Raw genomic sequence first — 19,682 nt, forward strand, 5'->3', positions numbered from 1 at the left:
CACCATTCAAATGGAGCTGGGGTGTAGAGAGAATAGGAGGCTAATGGTTTAAACAAGGTAAATCCCACATTCTGTAAAGCAAGGATTTTTAGGTTAATACCAAATGACAGAATGTGTATTCTTGCTTTCTTTTGGCATTTAGTTAAGGAAAAACCTCTGGTGAAAATAGTTCTTGCCCTCCAGCTGAATGAGCACTAAGATACCTCAGTTGCAGAGTGACCGGGTGCTCGAGCACCCTGTGGGCAGGGCTGGCTGCTTCTGTGCCAAGGAGCAGGCTGTTTCTTGGAAATGTTTATGCAATTCAGCTGTGCTCCTGCTGGAGCCAGACACTTTATATTAAAAAAAAAGCCAACAAAAAAAAAAACCAACAACCTAACAGCTACAAAAAAACCCCAGCAACAAACAAACCAGAACACCCAGCCTCAGATCTCCCAGGCCATTAGTGTATCTCACTCAGACTTCGCCTTCTACCAAATACTATCAAATACCTGCTTTGTTTGGTTCTGCAGGGTGGAGGGAGTTGGAGGGTTGCCTTCACTGCTGTCAGTGGTTCCTAATGATGTTTCCCACTAGAGAAAATGAGCTTGCTTGTTTGTAAGTCTAAATTCCCTGTGGGGCACGGCTTGAGAAACTGAAGATATGGGAAGGAAAATAATATCTATTAGGACAACGCATAAACATACATAAAGCAGAATGGCAAAACACCTACAGAGAATGTTGTAACTTTGCCAACAAACTAATTAGAGTTACTGACTGAGGAGGGAGCTGTGACAGTCAAAAAGTTAAAATAAAAATAAATCAAAAGTTCAGTCTAGCAATTATAACAGGAAATAACCAACAGAGTCAGGCCTCGTACATTTTTTTCCTGGTTCTGCTTCCGATTTACCAAGAAAGCTGGAGAAGCCAGATTTTAAAAGTAGCTTTTAATTTGAAAAGCCTCCATTTCTGATGCTTAGTGGTACACACAGAGGACTCCACAGATCAGTATCTTCAGTGCTCCCTGTGCATTTGTGAGGGCATTGGTGTCTCTGAAGTCACGTATGTGACCTGGACAAACCCACAATCACTGGCCCGCCCAAGTGGCCATCTCTGAAAGTTTCCCATCTGGGAATTGTGGCTGGCACAGCATATTGCTGTGGGAGTCTGATGTTTAAATGCTCTTTATGGCTGACATAACATTTGTGTGGGAGTGTTACGTTCAAATATTCTTTGTAAACATTTACAAGACTTCCAAGATGCACTCCGTCCCCAAAGTCAGTACTATTTCTTTTGGAAATAATGAACCCTGTAAACTGCACATTTTCTGAAAGGACCTCTGCTTGGTAGGGGCACTGAATTGCATTTTCAAGTCTGGCTGCAGAAGGAGTTTACATAGAGGGTGACTTAATCAGAGAATCAAAAATAATTTGTCTTCCATTCAATAACCCCCCCCCCCATAGAAACTGCAAATAAAACAATCTGTGATGCCTCAGGAGGAGAGGGCAGGTCTCTAAAATACAGGAGCTCTCTGGACACAGAGTTTCTGTTCATAACAATTTCTAAATGAAGAGAGCATGTGGCTTCTTACACTGAGTTGTGCTATGAGCTCCTCAGAGGCAGAACCAAATTAAGTATCCAGAATAAGGATGTCTCCATAAACTGACATTTTCCTGCACTACATTCACTTGCAATCTCTCATCCTTATCAAGGGACACCATGGGCTGGAGAGCTACACTCTGAGTGCCTACCAGCACTCACTTAGTTGTGGAAGTCTGAATGTTTCTTACTATATCAATGCACTATTTTTTCTTCTGTGCTATACTACTGTAAATATGTGTGTCCTGGTCAGCTTTATCTTCGCTGTCAGACAGAATATTTACAGTGGCTTGTCAGAAGAACATTACTATAGAAGTTTGCCTTTTTGTAATTGAGGTTGCTACTGAGCCAATCTTCTAAAGAATATCGCTATGCTGAGGAATAAGCATAAAAAAAAGAGAGAATGTTGTTTACTGACACTACAGAAAGGAAAAAAAAGGCAGGAGTAGGTTTGGTGTCCCCTGCTCTTCCACCCACAGCATGCGGGGGAGAGCGCACTCAATGTTCCTTTCCCTTCTTGCTCCCACATGCGACCCAAGAGGGTCTCAGTGTTCACCATCTCCATCAGCCACTGGAGCCTGAGTCTCAGCGCTCCTGCCAAGCTCAGGTCTTCTGCCAACCACCTGCTTGTGCAACCCATGTTTTCACATAGAAAGCAATTTGGACCTGCACACTGAGAAATCGTACAAACTCCCAAAACAAAAAACAAAAGCCTTCCCAGCATGATGGCTCATTTCACTTTTGTAAACTTTATCTGGAAGCCTTAAAAAAGTAAAGCTGCTTAGGTCTGACATGTAAGTAAGGGACAAAGAACCCTTTGATAGGTGATCACAGTACACTGCCGCTAGACAGGCAAAGTATCTCCCTCTAGGCAGCAACAAACTAAACACAGTGACATGGACAGTGTTTCAACACCTGCTAGGGACTCTGGGAAAACAGCTTCATCTTTACAGCTATCCTAGCACAGCTGGATGCAACACCCTTATCTTCACATACCTCACCATATTTTGTTAAGCACAACACACAATTTTAGTGAGTGAATGCATGTACAAAAAATAAACCTGGTATTTGCGTACAGTCATTGTCAGCTCTGCTGGCTTCCCTAGATAAAAAGGCTTTCTTTAAGGAACATTTAACATTCAGACATCACAACACACCATTTGAGAGTCCTTTCCTATTTCCTTCAAAAGGCAGAAATAGTGAAACCATTTACCAAGAGCCAGCAACCAGATAAAGTTAATAAAAGTTATTATTTCCACTAGTCAGAATGTCTTTCCTTCATACTCAATCCCAGTTTGTGCACTCCCATATGACAACATATAGGCTGTGAAAAGCAGAACTATTTAAAATCTTCTTAACTACAGGTTTTTAGTGGAAAATAGGCTAGATTTCTAAACTGGAATTTCTAGTAAAAAAGTAGTCCTTTTTTATTAATGAGCTACTCCTCCTAATGTTATATATATTGCTAGTGATATATACTCAATAGAGATGATTTTATCATAATGAAACTAATACTAAAACTATTCATTCAAAAAGTGAAAGAGTATATTTCTAAAAACTCAGTGTCACTAACAAGTATTATGTTTTCTTGAACTTTTGAATACTTCTCACCATTCTCAGAACTGTTAAACTCTAACTGCAACATATGAACTCTTCATTTAGGGGACATGTCCTTCATACTTTCCTTCAGTATCTTCTGCCCAAAGTTTCCTAATTTTAAAAATGTTTATTTTTCTCCTACACACGCCCACACCCACCCATTTTCAGTCATTTATTACTACTTCCCTTTGTTTTGTAGGCTCGTCCAAAAGGAGAAGGCCTGACACCATACCAGGGCAAGAAACGCTGCTTTGGTGAATATAAGTGCCCCAAATGCAAGAGAAAATGGATGAGTGGAAACTCCTGGGCTAACATGGGACAAGAATGTATCAAGTGCCACATTAATGTCTATCCTCACAAACAGGTAGGAGAAATGCAGACCTGATGGCAACAGGCTTAGAGCTAGGAATGCTGTTGACTTTGTAAAGTGTGGGTAAGACTTAAGAACTTGACATGGACTGCAACACAGCACAGAGAATGTTTCCTGGATTAGCTGTCTCAGCTCTGGAAATCTGGACAGTTGTCATCAGAGGTGCAAAATTTGAATGTTCTTTTTTTCAGTACAAATACCTCAAACCCAAAATCTTTACCTGCTTTTCTTATAGAAAGAGACTGTGGGGCTTTTTAATCTTAAGAGTAATAAAAGTTCAGCAATAGCAATTGGCCTTCTAGTTCTTCTGATTCTCTTCATATTTACACAAATTTATTGTTTCATTCCACTGGTGTCAGCAGAATTACTTCCCATGTGTACTGCTTTTTTCACTAGTTGGATTTTCTCAAGGGGCTATCTCTACTTACAAAGAGTAGTGATAAAAGAGAACAACATTAAGATGACTCCTGCCTACAAAACCCATTGGTTAATGACTCTAATTTAAAATAAGAATCTCAGAGCTTCCAACGCCTCCTGTTCCTTACCTCTGTTTAGACAGCTTGTCTAAAAAATCCCATACGTGGTGTTTGGACACGCATCCAGTGCCACACAATATTCTCTAAACATTTATCAACATTTATCAGTGGGGAGCTATTCTGCCCCATTTTGGAAAGTATATTATACCTAGTCACTGCTACTCTTATACCAAAAACTGTATTTTGTAAAAGCACAGTGAACGATTTCAAAAGTGCAATATTTCTAGTTTGAGAATTAAAGCACGAAAAAGTCTTGTGCACATAATATGTTTGTTTTTTTTTTTTAAATAGCACTGCTACACCACCTTAGCATTTTCTAGATATGTTTCCTATTTAGTCTTTAGATTTTGATTATCTCGTTGGTACCTACCATAGCAGAGGCCTCATTCATGTTTGATTTCCTCTGCATTTCTAGAGGTTTTTAAGCCCTCACTTCCCTCTCAGTGGATGTCCTCAGTTATGTGTGTCATTCTGCATTTATTATATCAGATCAGAGTATTTGCATTCTCAACTGAATCTTCCACTGGACAGATTTTCCAACTTAAATAATTCACCTGAGAAAATATCTTGCCTCCCCTACACACCATGATTCTCTTGTGTCATTCTAACTCCATTTGAAAAAAAATAAAGCATTGCAGTTAAACAAAACAGCAGACAGACACTACAAAACAGCAATGTCACCACAATATGTGATGTGATTGATCATAGTACAAATAATCAATAAATTGAGTTTTTTCTTCAGTTTAACAAAAACCAGATGAACTGTAGAAGTCTGACCTCCTTTCAAGATCAGATAGTATTTACCTCTAGTGAAATAAATTATTTCTGCTTTCAAGCAATCTTGTCAATATTTCTTTTCAGCAATGTGCTGGAATTCATCATCTTCTATTCTTTCTCTTTGCCCTATCATTTTGTAAACATATAATTGTAACCTGATAAAAAAAAGATATTTTGGAACATAATTTAAAAAATAATGGTCATTTTATCAGCAGATGAAAATGACTGCTGGTCCCTTAACATGAAGTAACCTTTTGTCAAATTACAAGAGCTTCCAAAATTATAAAAACTGTAAACATCTCAGCCCATATCTAAAACAGTCAGGGACCACAGTTCCCTGGTGAGGGCATATGATAGAAAGTTTCCATTCAGTGTATTCATCAGGAAAACTCACACCAGGTCAAATCAACTCCCCCCCCATTCCACACCTGGTCCTAGGCAGTGGCAGACCCAGGAAGGTGTGTGTGTGTATAGGCAAGACAAAACAGTCACCTCTGAGGATTCTTCCCCAGCCTCTTGTATGGCCTAGTGACTACCTCTGCATTCTCCCAGTTTGTCACCAAACAGATCAAACCTTACAGAGTCTATCAAATGGCTGAAATCCAACCACATGGGCCACCAAGCTTTGCTGTGCCACTGTAGGAAAGTAGGATGCTTGTGCCCAATTTAGGACAAAAATTTGAAAATCTTATTTCAGGATTGCTCAATATTCATTGCAGTGAATTAGGAGTGTCTTCTCAATTGCCAGGCTTGCCCTTTTCTCCCATCCTCATCTCTACAGCAGTATTTCATCTTCCTCAGCCACTTTCCTAAATCCATGGACTTCCCAGTACTGTCAGGTTTACCCATGTCTCACAAAGAATGGTTTGCTGCTGAAGTACTCCCATGTAACTGGCTCAGGCAATAATATCAGAGTACTGAAGATAATAATCTCCACTCTGGATAGCTTTGGGGTAGCCATTTAAGCACATATGTTGGCTCTGTGAATGGCTTGTGCAGCTATGCTCAAATCCTGATTTCCTATGCATACCTTTCATTAGTGAGTCCCTGGAGAGGAGAGCAGCCACACTTTCCTGCCACCTGCTCATTGTTCCTGGAAGCTCATTTCACTCCAGAAAACTATTCTGGGCCAGTTCCCCACAAGGAATGTCTCAATGCAGCCCTATGCTCTTAGTCCACATGGCCTAGCTGTGAGAATGAGCTTTTAATCTCTCTGGGGCAGGAAAAGTCTTCTCAGCACTTTTACAGCTGTGTATATACTTTAGAGTGCTCTATAAATACAGCTCTAAACCTCTATTTAAAAGAGATGGTGGAGCATGTATTACAAGAAGTTACACGAGGGCCTGACGGGAGGGCTGCTGCCATTCAATCCCCAACTCATCCACCAAGTAGGGAATCAGGTGGCTGTCACACCTGAGCTGCAAAACTGCTCCATAAGCAAGCTTTGCTAAATTATTCCACTGTGTTCCTCCTTCTGCATTTTCACCACTCCCATAAGGGACAAACCTTCCCATGGGAGTGCTTACAGGAATGCACAGAACATGGGCCAAAAACCCATTGAGCTCCAGCCTTACTGGAGACTAAAGAACTACCCAGACAAATTTGCCCTATGGCAATTTCAAAAGTTGTTTCCCAGATAGTTACTTTAGCTACTCTAAACATACATAGGAATCTCAAACAAAACTTAAACCTCTCCTGTTCTTCCAAGGAGTTTGGATTGTATGGTTGTTTATGCTCCTTGTTACCCTGCTTCAGCAACAGAGCCAGTCCTTATAGTCATTCACCAGCATTCTTGGCAGTGTAACAGCCCAGATGCCAAGCTCTGAATTCTCATTTTCTTCCCCTGCCTACTATAGCAGCAACATCTGTGCCCGTGGTTATTTCCTGGCTGGCTTCTTATCAAGGCTTCTTCTCCGACTTTGTGGCTAAGGCCAGTGCTGTTTGTGATGACAGCTGTTGCACTGGTGCAGAACCAGCCATCTGGTGACTGACTTGTCCTCTTGGACACTATTTTCTTCCAGCTGTCAGGAATTTACTGTTGGACTGGAAATAATTTGGTATGTAAATACATACCTCATGATACTCAAGTTATTACTTTCATGGGCAATTCAATGGTCTCATCATAACTCCCATATCTGAGTGCAACCACAGCCACCTTGCTTCCCTCAGTATGGGGAGAGGTGGGTATGATCACTCAAGTCCAATACACTTTTCAACAGTTTCAAGCCATGTATGATCTTTTGACTCATTAGATTTAATAAACCCTCCCTAGCATGCCCACATTTCTGTACTCCAGCTATGGGAATACAGTTCACCTCAGACTGCTGCTTTTCTGAACTCTTAAAAAAGAGATTTTCACCATTTACCTCATGCTGTTATCATTCATTCTTAGCTGGCCTGTCCCAGAGGCATGCTGCTGACAGAGCCTGCTTGCTCTCTTTAAGCATCCTGCCTCTGATCTGCTGCTTTCTTATCACTGTCTCTTGGATTCACGGTGACAGCCCAGAGCCTTGGTCATGTCCCTCCTCCCTCAGGCAGATAGAAAAGCAGAGGGTCTGCTGCTCAAGAATGGACATTGCATTTAATCTTTTCTTCCCCGGTGCCCAATTTTTTTTTTTATTGGACTAAAAATTTACAAATTCACAATAGCATGTTTTTCTTGAGGGAAGCACAGCTCCTTAAGACTGTTAGCCTAACAATTATCCTGCCAGCAATAGCTGCAGAATCTTTCTATTCACATTACTAATCTGACATTTAATCATTTCATTTGCTGCATTAAGACTTGATGTAAACGAGTCCAGAAAATTATTTTAAAGTGTTTTGTCTCATTTACATTCTGATGTGATCCTCTATCCATCAATGGTGTGATTAAATTGTTTCATTCCACAGCAGAAAATTCATACAGAAGCAGGCACATTATTCCATTCCTCACCTTAATGGAAGCAATTTCCCTCAAGATGTCCTAGTGATGCTTTCTTTAACACCTAACACTTCATAAGGATGAGTTTTTTGTTTGAGAGCTTTAGGGTTTCAGCTGACTGTTGGGGAATGCACAGGCCATGCAGTACTATCTAGTTATTGCTATCTAGACTGCGATAGCAATAACTCATAGTCAAAAGTTAATTTTGCAGGTCAGGAATTGATATATAAGTTTGAATTCCTGTCAGCTTCATTCCCCTGCGGCAATATCTTTATTCACCACCAGCAAATGCTTTCCTGGTGGAGCTACACAAGCTTATTTCCACCCTGCAACTACCAGGAGAAAATTAAACAAAGATGCACAAAAGTGAAGTCCGGAAGAATACAACTGTGAATGCTTGCATAAAAAAAAAAAAAAAAAATTAACTTTTTACAGTTAAACTCTCCATTTAATGGAAAAAAAGGATACCTTCCCCCTGAGGAACATAGCAGGATTTACTGTTGTTCTACAAGCCCTATTTCACTGCTTTCTAAGGAAAAGCGTTAACTTTTCAGCCAAATAGCCTGTCCCCTTCTCCACACCCTGCCCAAGTGCATGGCTGAGTCCTCAGCAGCAGTGCAGAGCTCTTGCAGCCTCCCCAGTTACTGGTGTCTCCTGCAGAACTCAGGCAGCCCCAGAACTGACACAGTGTGCAACAGCCGGGCTCTGCTGCACACTCTTGTGCCAGTGCCCTCTCCTTCCCCTCTGCTCCCACCCCGCCAGAGCTGGGGAGAATTGCCCAGCCCTGATAGACACACAGCTCTGTGACTAACATCCTACACTTTTAGCATGGTGTAAGGAGGGTTCCAAGAGTATAAAGTTATTACTTTTAGGTTCTCCTCAATTACTAACAGACAGCAGCAGGACAAGAACACTTGCTACCCAGGGTGATTAAAGGGTTCTTTTTTGCCTTTTCAAGAAGCCCATGAAGAGAAAATGGCAAATGGAGATAAGGTGGGATTTCATTTTATGCAAAAGCTGGGTTGAAATGGTTTTGAGACACAAACCACACAAGTACACTACCAATTTCAAAGCCTCAGCCCTCCACCACCTCACCAGAAATGCAGTCTGGGCTCTGCACGGCTTCATGCCTTCCAGCTGGCCCTTGGCAACCTGCTTTCCTGCATTTGTAACCCCTCTCTCCCCAGCCTGTGTTGTAACATACTGGTAACAATAACAGTTCTGAAATCAAAATGCTTTGCAGGCCAAAAAGCTGAGCTCAATCAACGCCGGGGGAAAGCAAACTATGGAGAGCTATTGTTTCTGAAAACCATCCAAAAACTCTTGGCGCTTTAAGGCATTCCCAATGTCCTTTGCACTATTTCCAGGAAAAATGATTCCCAAGGCCTTGCATATTAAAAAAAAATCTGGCTTATATCAATAAACATGATAACTGCTGTATTTTTCTCTTTAATCAGAGCACAGCTAGCATGTAGAAGCAATCAGAGCTGAGTCAAATAGCCTGTTTCAAGTGTAGCATTTCAAAACTCTCATTCGCTGTTGAAGAGTGTAAATTAACCCCTGGGACTCCAGAACCTGTGCTTCATCTTTGTATATATATGTAATGCAAATTCTTGAAGAATATTTGTGGGCAGATGTTGGTGGAGTAAGTGGTAGATGAGGTGGAAAGGCAGTTTTCTGACTTGGATATAATCTGATTTCTTTCCCACCACTGCAGAGACCCCTGGAAAAGCCGGACGGCCTAGATGTGTCAGACCAGAGCAAAGAACACCCTCAGCATCTGTGTGAGAAGTGCAAAGTCTTGGGCTACTACTGCCGCCGTGTGCAATAAACCTTCAACGTGGCCTCTTCCCATCCCCATCATCCTTAAGATTCTCTGGCAGCATGCCATCAACAGCAGCACAACAGATCAAGATAAAAGCTAAAATAATTGCCAATATTGCCTATCTAATAATATGCCTTACCATTAGTAGAATGTAACATTTCTCCTGTGCATGTGCATGCATGCAATAGGTATTTACAGGACTATGATTTGTATACATATATATGTAAATTTATATATGTACACACATAAGGTGTTACTGATGATGTTCACAACAGAACTACAGTTACAGGTTCTGCTGATTGTTTACACACACCCTATATCACAGCCAGGTGAAATGAAGTACTTTTCAATAGGCAAGGAATAATATTCACAAGGAATATTTTTGTTACATGTATGGCTTTTGCAGAGGTTCAGTGACTGTGGGGCCACTAATTGTAAGCACTCACCCACAACATGAACACTGTTCTTATTATATGACAAGACAAAGGAAGATGAAACAAGCCACAGCATAAAAGGGGAATAACTGCTTTCCCAGTTTTAGAAAGTCTTAAGAGCTTTGTGCTGCTGATTTCTTGGACTTTTTTTCTATTTGTTACCATCTCTTGGGCAGGGTTTAGGCAAAATAATTTTTGCAGGACTTGGAAAAAAAAGTGAATAATTGTTTGAGGGGTGTGAGTTGGGTAGGAAGGGAATGCCGTAAGATTCCAAGAGGTTTTTGGAGGAGACAAAATTGGCTTGCTTATGCAACTACCAGATCCTTATCTTGTCATATAATCCCACTGACATGGCCCCTTCTACGTGCATGACATGTTCATTAGGCTACAAGCACACTAAATTTACTATGAATAAGGGGATAAAAATACTTAAAACTGACCCCAATACCCTTAACTAAAAGATAAGCCAAACTTACTATTTATAGTCATTTAAAAGCCACTTTCTGGAAATATTTTTATGTCCTGTTTTCTACTATAGAAATTTGTTATGATATGAAACATTAGCCATAGGGGTGTTTTAAGGCATGGAGAACACTCTATATAACCCTCTTTCTTTATGTCTTCCTGAAGAAGACCTACCTATGTGGGGAGAAATTTAGGAATTATATTTCATTGTCCCATTTCAGGTAGAACTTTGCACAGGGACATCCTGCTGCAAAGAACATCTCGTCAGGGATTGGCAAATACAAACTGAAAGTACCTCGAGACAGTATCCTGATTGTATGTCTATGTGAGAGTACATTGGCAAAAGGACACAACAAGCAGTTAATTTGTAGCATTCACTTAAAAAAATTAGAGGAATAATGTGTGAGGTTAAGGGGTGGGTTTACATCACCAATTTGCATGTTTATGAAGTTTCCTTTAGGGAGATTGGTTTGTGTGAATGATACTTAGAGAAAACACTTTAAATCCTAAATAACTTGATGTGAACTAAATGTGTTCTGAGGACTAGCTCCATAATGCAAAGACATTGGGGGGTTTATGCCAAATGAGAGCAGGATGTTACCAGTATGTCAAGACAAGCTCTTATAAAGAAAGTAGAGAACTTACCATGAGTATTCACCTAGGGAACGTGAAGCTCCTGACAAATCTGCTGCAGGGTCAGACTCTTGGCATTTCCCTGCTTTGCTTATTATAAGCAGGGCAAAATTGCATCTGCTTGTTTGTTGGGAGTAGCATGTACATATCTTGCAAACTCCATTATTTATGGCAGCCCCAGTGACCTAGCCTGCTGCTCACAGCAATGTATAAGCATCCTGACTCCTGGCTTCTGACCACAGCTCTCCCATAGCTCCCTGATTTTGGGCAAGTCACAAGATCCTTCTGGACCTCAGTTTCCCCAGCTGCAAAAAGGGGGTAATAATACTTTAGCATACCTACCTCACAGGAGAGTTGTGAGGTTTACTTAATATCTCTTAAGCATTTTGGCATCACTGGATGAAAAGTGCTATGTAACGCTAAAATAGAATTAACTAAATTAATCACTTGGAAGCTACTTTTGCCCAATTGGCAACTCCAACTAAAATAGCTGAAAATAATATTATTGAAAGTAACACTAATAAACAGTTCAGTTGCCTCAGTGAAGATCTGCAGTTTTAGCATTTTCAAATGCAAACACATTCTTTTGCACAGATTCACAAATTAACTTGGATACAAATTCTCTCAACAAAGATACTAATCTGTCCATACAAATAAGAAAATACACAAGCAAATCTAGGGGTGGATTTTCTAAGCTTGACCTCTAGGATTAATCTCAATAGTTTGTTTCAAGCATGAGTAATTTTGAAAGAGCAGCATTTTAAACCAGATCTATTTTTTCCTCTTGAGCACTTAGTAGTACAGGAACAAAAAAAATCACCTAGATGGTTCACATCTAGCTAAACAACATGTAGAAAAATCCCCTTAGATGAAGATAAAGGAAAACATTATTTTATTTTCTCCCTGAAACTAAGATGTTGCTATCAAACATTTTGTTCAGTACTGAAGTGATCTCCCTGTTATGATAACCACTAAAACCAGTAAAATAGCACAGCTCTTGATATAGCTGTATCACTGTATCACACACAAAAAGCTGACTAAAAAATGCCATTATAAGCATTGGTATTTTCATGACACTGCCCTATTAAGAATTGCTTATCCAGATTCAACTCTGCAAGGCAATGCCTTTAGCTTATGGATTTTTAGACTGTACTAAAAATACACGTGATCTACTTTAACACATCATCTATAGGTGTAGCATAATAATTCTTGGGAGCATACTTATGAGAGTTCAGTATTTATATTATTGATGTGTTTCTAGGCAGAAGACATATAAAGTATTTAAGTGATACTTAGCATATCTGTAACAAAGAGGAGAGCAGATTTCCCCCTGCCCTGGAGCTGGGGGAAAGCAGATGAAGAACACAAGGTGTGGGGAAGCAATGAGCGACACTGCCGTGGTTTGCACTGCCTAAGGCAGAGGCACAGATCCAGCGGTGCGGGTGGCACCGGGCAGCGCGTCCCTGCGCAGGCTGAACCCGCCTCCCTACAGCCGGGCCGGGCCGGGCAGGGCAGGAGCACCGAGCTCGGATCCCCCCGACCCTCCCGGCATGGCCTGGCTGCTGGTACTGCAGCTTTGGGCCCGAACATTCGCTCCACACCGAGGGGAGCAGAGTGGGAGTTGCTGGAAAAACACATCCACATAATTGTGTATAACAGTTTATGACCATTGGCTTTTAGTTCGTGGCACAGAAGGGACATTTCTGAATTTTTATTTCAAAAGAAAGAAAGGATGATTGATTACAAAATAGAGATTACTTCTACTCCCTCCCCACACAAAGGTAATTCACCTATAGATGTAACCTATCTGTAGGTTACAGCTCTTTCCAAATCAGAAAAAAAAGATAAAGGTGCAGATTTTTGACTGGAAAAATGAGAAATGAAATTTTAGTGACTGCTCTCTGGTGTTCTCTAACTAGCACTGCATTGAAAGCATCAGCTAGCAATTGTTGAAGGTATTAGACAGTATTGGCAGGAGTGAAGCAACCATGAATAAAAAAAAAGTTTTAAATCAATACAGGCCTCCCTAAACTGAGTATTCTTTAGGGGTGTACCTGAGAGCAGTTAGGCCCTGTGCATTTGTTTAGCAAATTGGATTTTCAACCTCAGATGCTTGCTGTTGACAGCCCACCAACATATTCTGTCTTATTCTATTTTCTTTTTTAATTTTCACCTTTTTTGAGATTTTCTTTAAATTTCTATTTATTACTTTAAAACCAGAAAAAAAAAAAAAAAAAAAAAAACAACAACAAAAAAAAACCCCAAACAAATAAACACCCCACAATTTATTCCATGAGTTGGTCATAACATTTCATATCGAATTTAGCATTGGCACACCTCTGGAAAAATGTTTGAGTAATTTGAAATGTGTGTCATAGGTTTTTAGCTGCTTTAACCTAATGAGGCTACAATGAAGTTATTACAAATACTTCATTTAAAGGTGATGAAGAAATATCCTAGTAGTTGAAAGGATGGCCCCATTTTAGCCAGTCCCTACTGCTGCTACAACAGATGTAAAATGATGCCACACAAGCAACATTTGAGGCATTTTTGTCTCAAAGTTGCTATTTAATTTCAGATAAATACACAAGAGTATATATTCTTTCTGAAAATAGGTGTATTTTGAAGTTCCCCATTATATGGGACTTAGTTTTTAAACTAAAAATGTGAAGTTACATATGTCTGAGGGAAGCCTTATACCTAGAAGTATTATCTACATTTTACCTTTTTATATAACATGAAATTTAGATTATACATGGGTTGTATACCTGTGACACTCTAGCATTTTTTAAAAAAACCTGAAACCTACTTAAAACATTAAAAGTTTAGAGCTTTTGGAAATGTCAGACTCCACAGACTAGTGGTCTTTGTCCTACAGTCACATAGATTTTTTTTTTTTTTTTGTCCTATTTGGGATCCTAGGAGTTGTCCACTGAACAGTAAGCAATAAATCATAAACACGTGTTTTTCAAGTTAAGTAGATAGACATATATTTTCCACTTGCCTTTGCCAACATATTTTATAATGTGATTGAACTATCCCCATAGAAAAATCATTCTTTCAGATATCACTCCACTCCCAACTGGGCTTCCACCCATATCTCTTTCTTATCTGCAAAACCAGTGCTGTTCATTGAATTTGCTATATTGCTCAAGTGCTCAGAGGGCTGTTTGAGATCTTAGATATAGGGATGATGGATTGTGTTTCTAGGATGAATTTCAAAGGGACAATCGTGTGCAGTTACTAGCTATAGATGATTGATATAAATGTTTACCCCTGTATGAAGTATTTTACAGTTTTACTTGCAGATGTGTATTTATCTTGAGTTATACTTGACATAGAGTTTCTTTCAATTTTTTTTTAATACTATGTGTGTATTTTGGAAACCTTTTTAGATGTTAAAATTTTTGAATGGTTACAAATATTTCTTATAATACTGAATTGTTATCTGGAAACTCTTTGCAGTAACTTTTTTGTATATATTTGAGGGCCTTTTTAAAAAAGTATTGTTTGTTTTTTGGGCAAAGTTTTTACAATTGGGAAGCTTTCAAAAGGGCCTTCCTCTCAACTAGGATACTAACAGAGGTAAGAGTTTTCTTAAGTATTTTGCAGTATTTTGCAGAACTAAGGAGGTATCCTCAAGAAAATATTTATGGAAATAATTTACTTTTTTTTTTTTACAATGCTTTTGTCTGTATAAAGTATGCAACAGAACTACATTAAGAAGGAAATATTGTCTACATAAAATATTATATGAAAGTTGGTACATAATTCTGACAAAAAACCTTGCAATTCTTTAAGCCATATTGTTTTTGTTATCCTTGGATGAAAATATCAGTATTAAGTAACCAGTGTATTATTCAAGTGCTTAGACTTATATGAAAATGCTTATACGGTTTATTTATGTGTATTTGGGGAACGAGTGCTAGAAAAGCTATCACTAGACATGTAGCAAGTGAGGAGCAAATATCAGTATACTGTCACTTTATGGCCTTGTGAGAGACACAAAGGTGTTGAAAGCACCGTGGAGACTCAGCTTTCAGCAACTCCGAAGCACAAGTGGTGGGTTTCAAATGGTGGCTCTTTCCTTCCCCAGAACTAGAGGGGAAGAAAGTTGGTTGGGACACTGTTTAACCTGACTTTCACAACTCTTTGCAGACTGTGAGCTCAGCTATGCAGTATCATCTATAGCAATAATATCAATCAAAGGATGTAAGAGAAAAGGATTGAAGTAGATTATTGTAGGGGTTTACGTTTATTTTAATTAGAACTCATAGCAATATAGAATATGCATGTGCACGTATTCAAAGCATTTTACACTTTACATTTCATGTAGTTTGATTATATTATGAAGGATTGAGTTTTTAGTTTGATATTTTACCATGCTAAAATGGGAGGTCTGCCCAGCCCTATACTGGATTCTTGTTTCCTTTAAAAGGTTATTTAGTACAGCACTCACTGCATTGTGTAATAGTGCTAAAACTAACACTATTTTATGAATTTCTTGAGCTTTAAAAAAAATTAACCTAATGATTATTATATTTGTTTAACTGTACCCACTGACCTTGTCAGATTCAGTTTGCAAATTGTGTAATTTCTTTTTCTGTAACTGTTAATAAACTTGTACAGCTAAAACAAACAAAACCTATGGACAAAGGCCTCAGAGGTACCAGTTCTGTTTCAGCAATCAAGATGACAGCTTGCTCATCTGGTGACTATGTTGCTGCCAAGACTGTAAAACCTCTGTTGTGGATTGTCCATAAAATGGCATTCCGACATGTGCCTTATTTGCTGGATAGTATACAGCTTTCCTCTAGTATTCTAGCATTTTAATGCTGTATTAAAGTATTGCAAAAAAACCCAGCAAGAGTGTGGCATGGTTTTCTTGAACATTCCTTCCTTTGACAATTTACTCCCAGCTGCAGTGGGTTCCTGGTTATGGCCTGGCCAGACTGAGGAGCAAACCTGCCCTACCACAGCCGTGACCCAGACCATTGGGAAGAAGACTTTCTCCACTGCACTAAGTGCCTCTGTTGCAAGGAGCCTGGTCACCTCAGGGTGACAGCTCTCTGCTGCTAGTGGGACACCTTGGGTTAATGGTGCCAGCTCCTGTTTTTAACAGCCTATTCCTTCTCAAGGAAAACCTTCTATAATCTAAATATACTTGTAGCCTTTGGTTGGATAGGAAAGTTTATGTGCCAGAAAGTTGCTGTAGTGAAAAATAACATTCATCATTCTTTGCAAACCCAAGAAGTTAGCAAGAACCAGACCTACTAAATGCTTGTTGTGTATTAGCAATGCTCTTTTCACACTCCCAGCCAAAGTTCAGTGGCAAGTACTTTTCTCCTGAGACTGACAATACTGTAGTGATTGAAAGTTAAAAGAAGGGTGTCAAGAAATTAACTTTGGATTTTAGGTATCCTGCCTCTAACAAAAGAGATAACCTTCATTTAAAACAAGCAGAAAATTTTTATTAGACACACCAGCACACATTTTTTTATGCCTGATCATCCCTACAAAACACACTGTGTATTTGCCTCTTGGAGAGCTTCACCACATTTCTATCACATAGCAAGTCTGATTTCTGGATGCAAGTCCTCATTTGGTCCACATGAGAGAGAGCAAAAACACGTCCACCTTTGTGCATTGTTAGGCAACAGTGGAAGAAGAGGTTGACAAGGAATTTTACCATTCTGAAGCCTCAAAAACAGTGACTATTTCATCAAATGGTGAAAGACACCCCCAGCTGAGCCCCATGGAAAGGGAAAGCACATATTCAGAACTTGTTGGTAAATTTTTGTTTGAAAAATAAAACGTACTGCTCTTCACTTAAAATTTGGCTACGGCACTTTCCCATAGCAAACATAAGCCACAAAGCCAAGCTCAGAACTGAACTACATCTTTCTTTTTACAGAAGACCTGGGGCTTCCAAAACCCACAAACACCTCGGATATAGCACTCAACTGAGACAAGAAAACATGCTGAGTAGAACCACAATGTCTTAGCTCCCTATTACCACATTTTGTATGATTCCTCAAAGAAATAACCTTTTATTATTTAAAACTAAAGTAGATGGACACAAATGATATGGCATCAACAAAACCAATCAAACTACTCTTCCGTCATTTTTCATGGTCGAAGCATTTCCCCTTCCTGCTCTGTGTGAATGAGGTCAAGAGACAATGCACCAACCTGCTTGCAATGGAAGGGCCAAATGATTCCCACTACAGGAAAATAATAGTGCTTTCATTAACAGGGATTTCTCATAGCACTGATACTTCAAAATAAAAAGCTGTTCCATTATTCTTAAATGAAAGGCCATTTAAACAACACACCAAGGCTCCTACTCCTCATGTTAGTCACATTGCACCAAAAGCTTCTCCTCAGATCCTCCCACTGTATAGCAGGCATACAGACTAGACCTAACATCCCCCCCAGGAAGGGGAATATTCACTGCCATATAACACAGTCAAATACTTAATAGGCTGCTCATGTCTCCATACCCCTCTGCAAAAGTCTGTACACAAGAGATGGCAAGGAAAAAGGAACCCAAAACACCAAGGGCTGAATGCTGACAGCCAGGTCTACCCACTGAGAACTAAAGAAATCTCTAAACTGGAGCATATAAAATTCTTACTCTTGATCATTATATGTAGTTTGTGATCCTAAAAAATAGAATGCAACATTTAGGTTTGCTTTTCTTTAGTGTTCACCTTCTGGACTTAGAGAAACAGATAATTTGTCAACTCCTGCGTGGGGACAACCAGCACTCCTACTCATCAAGTACTTTTGTTTTACTGAAAGTAATGCGATTGCTCCTCCTCACCATTTGGATCTCAAACACATTTCAGATAACCAAACCCAGAAAACTGGTAATTATACCAAAACTGCAAAACCTCATTCAAACAGATTAATACCTCTCACAACCCTTCTGCAAGCTTCATAAGACATTTTGTAAATGACCCTGCTGAGAAACACCTACCTCAGTCAGCCTTTATGGTGTCTTTATCCAAAGAGCCAAGACCGAAGCAGAGGCAATTGCAGTTGTGAGATGCTGGAACATCCAGACGTGCATCCCAGGGTAGCAGAGGTAGCCAGCACTGCTGTGGAAGAGAACAGAGCACTGTGAGAAAGCCCTGGGTACAGCATTGCCCAGGCACATGGCTCCAGGGCAGAGAGACCAGGAGCAGCAGTAACCCTGGGCATTCTCTGAAAGTTCTGAAAGTTTTATTTCTATGCCATGAGCTTAGCTAAATAAAAATACTGTCATCATTAAGTTTTTCCTTTTTTTTTTTTTTTTTTTAGTAATAAGAGGTAAAAAGGGACCTTACATGCCCAGCTTACCCAACCAAACTCCATGCTTGCAAAGAAAGCAAATCATACCAAATGTTTTATGTACATTTTAAGGGGAGTAGGGTGTAAATGAAAGATTTTCTTCTAATCACCACTCTAGTTTCCTGTTCACCAGCTGAGACCAGAGAAGAGAATGCCAGAACACCATAAGAAAGCTCTCTCTTAGACAATTTCTGAACACATCAAAGCGGCAGGTGTGGGAAATCTAACACTAGCCAGTTTTGCCATTAAGCTTCCTTAGAGTTCTGCAACATAAGGAAGTACAACTCAAAGGATTTCCAAGGAGCCAGACACAACCCACTAGATTTTACCCAGCAAAACTTGAAGGAGTAACACAGGAAAACACTGCAGAAGTAATAGGAAGCAAGACCTCAAAACTCTGCTTACAAATTAAATCAAAGATAAATAGACAAATAGCACTAGCACAGGAAAAAAAAAAAAACAAACCTCTGCTGAGTACCCTCAGGTTAAAATTCACAGAGTTGAAACGAACAACCCCTGAAAAGGGCCTCCTTTTTCTCTGCCTCACTTATATTGGCTACTAGCCCTGATTACTGAGGGCTCCATCTGTGCTAGCCAGCTGTGTAGGGGGTGGGAAAGGGATGGAGGGGAATGGGGGTGGGCACCAGCTCCTCCACAGGTGCAAGAGCTTCCTGCCTGGCTGTGCCTGCTGCAGCACAAATCCAAGAGCCCTCTTCAATAGCGCTACAGGAAAAAAGAGCACAGACATCAGTGCCACCAACAGGAATCTTCACAGGCTGCTGGGAGGAAAAGGATAGTTCAGTTCACATCTAGGAGAGACAACTCTCCTTTTAATGTTCACAGGAATTGAAAGATCAACACAGTTAATGCTTCTGCAGCTGTAGAAATTTCACTAAGGGATATACACAAGTAAGCTCCACTACACAGAATCTTTAATAGAACACGTTGAAATCAATCAATTAAAATTGATTCCAACATGCCCTGTGGATGCCTCTGAATGCCTTTGACAATTTGTGAACACAAAGCAGTTACACAAAGCAACTAATACCTTGCCCAGCTACTAAGGTGTGGTTACTTCTTTGGATACTTGGCTACAAGTATTTTTGCATTTCCTTAATTAAACTGAATCAAAAGTGTCTGAGTTAAATAAAGACAACCACTCACACCAACATGTTCCAGAATTTGAAGAAATGAAACTAGGTTTATTAACTTG

The 19,682-nt window shown here is 39.7% G+C and overlaps 1 protein-coding gene across 1 annotated transcript in view; it reads left to right on the forward strand.

The window, feature by feature from the left end:
• ZCCHC24 (zinc finger CCHC-type containing 24) overlaps window positions 1–15,997 on the forward strand; it is a 101,516-nt gene extending 85,519 nt beyond the window's left edge. Inside the window, exons 3-4 of the mRNA XM_009087502.4 lie at window positions 3,374–3,538; window positions 9,495–15,997. Coding sequence (XP_009085750.1) covers window positions 3,374–3,538; window positions 9,495–9,608 — 279 coding nt within the window. The 3' untranslated portion in view covers window positions 9,609–15,997. The remainder of the gene's footprint in view (window positions 1–3,373; window positions 3,539–9,494) is intronic.
• Window positions 15,998–19,682: the final 3,685 nt, after the last annotated feature.

The sequence above is a fragment of the Serinus canaria genome, chromosome 6 (genome assembly GCF_022539315.1).
Source record: "Serinus canaria isolate serCan28SL12 chromosome 6, serCan2020, whole genome shotgun sequence".
Lineage (NCBI taxonomy): Eukaryota > Metazoa > Chordata > Aves > Passeriformes > Fringillidae > Serinus > Serinus canaria.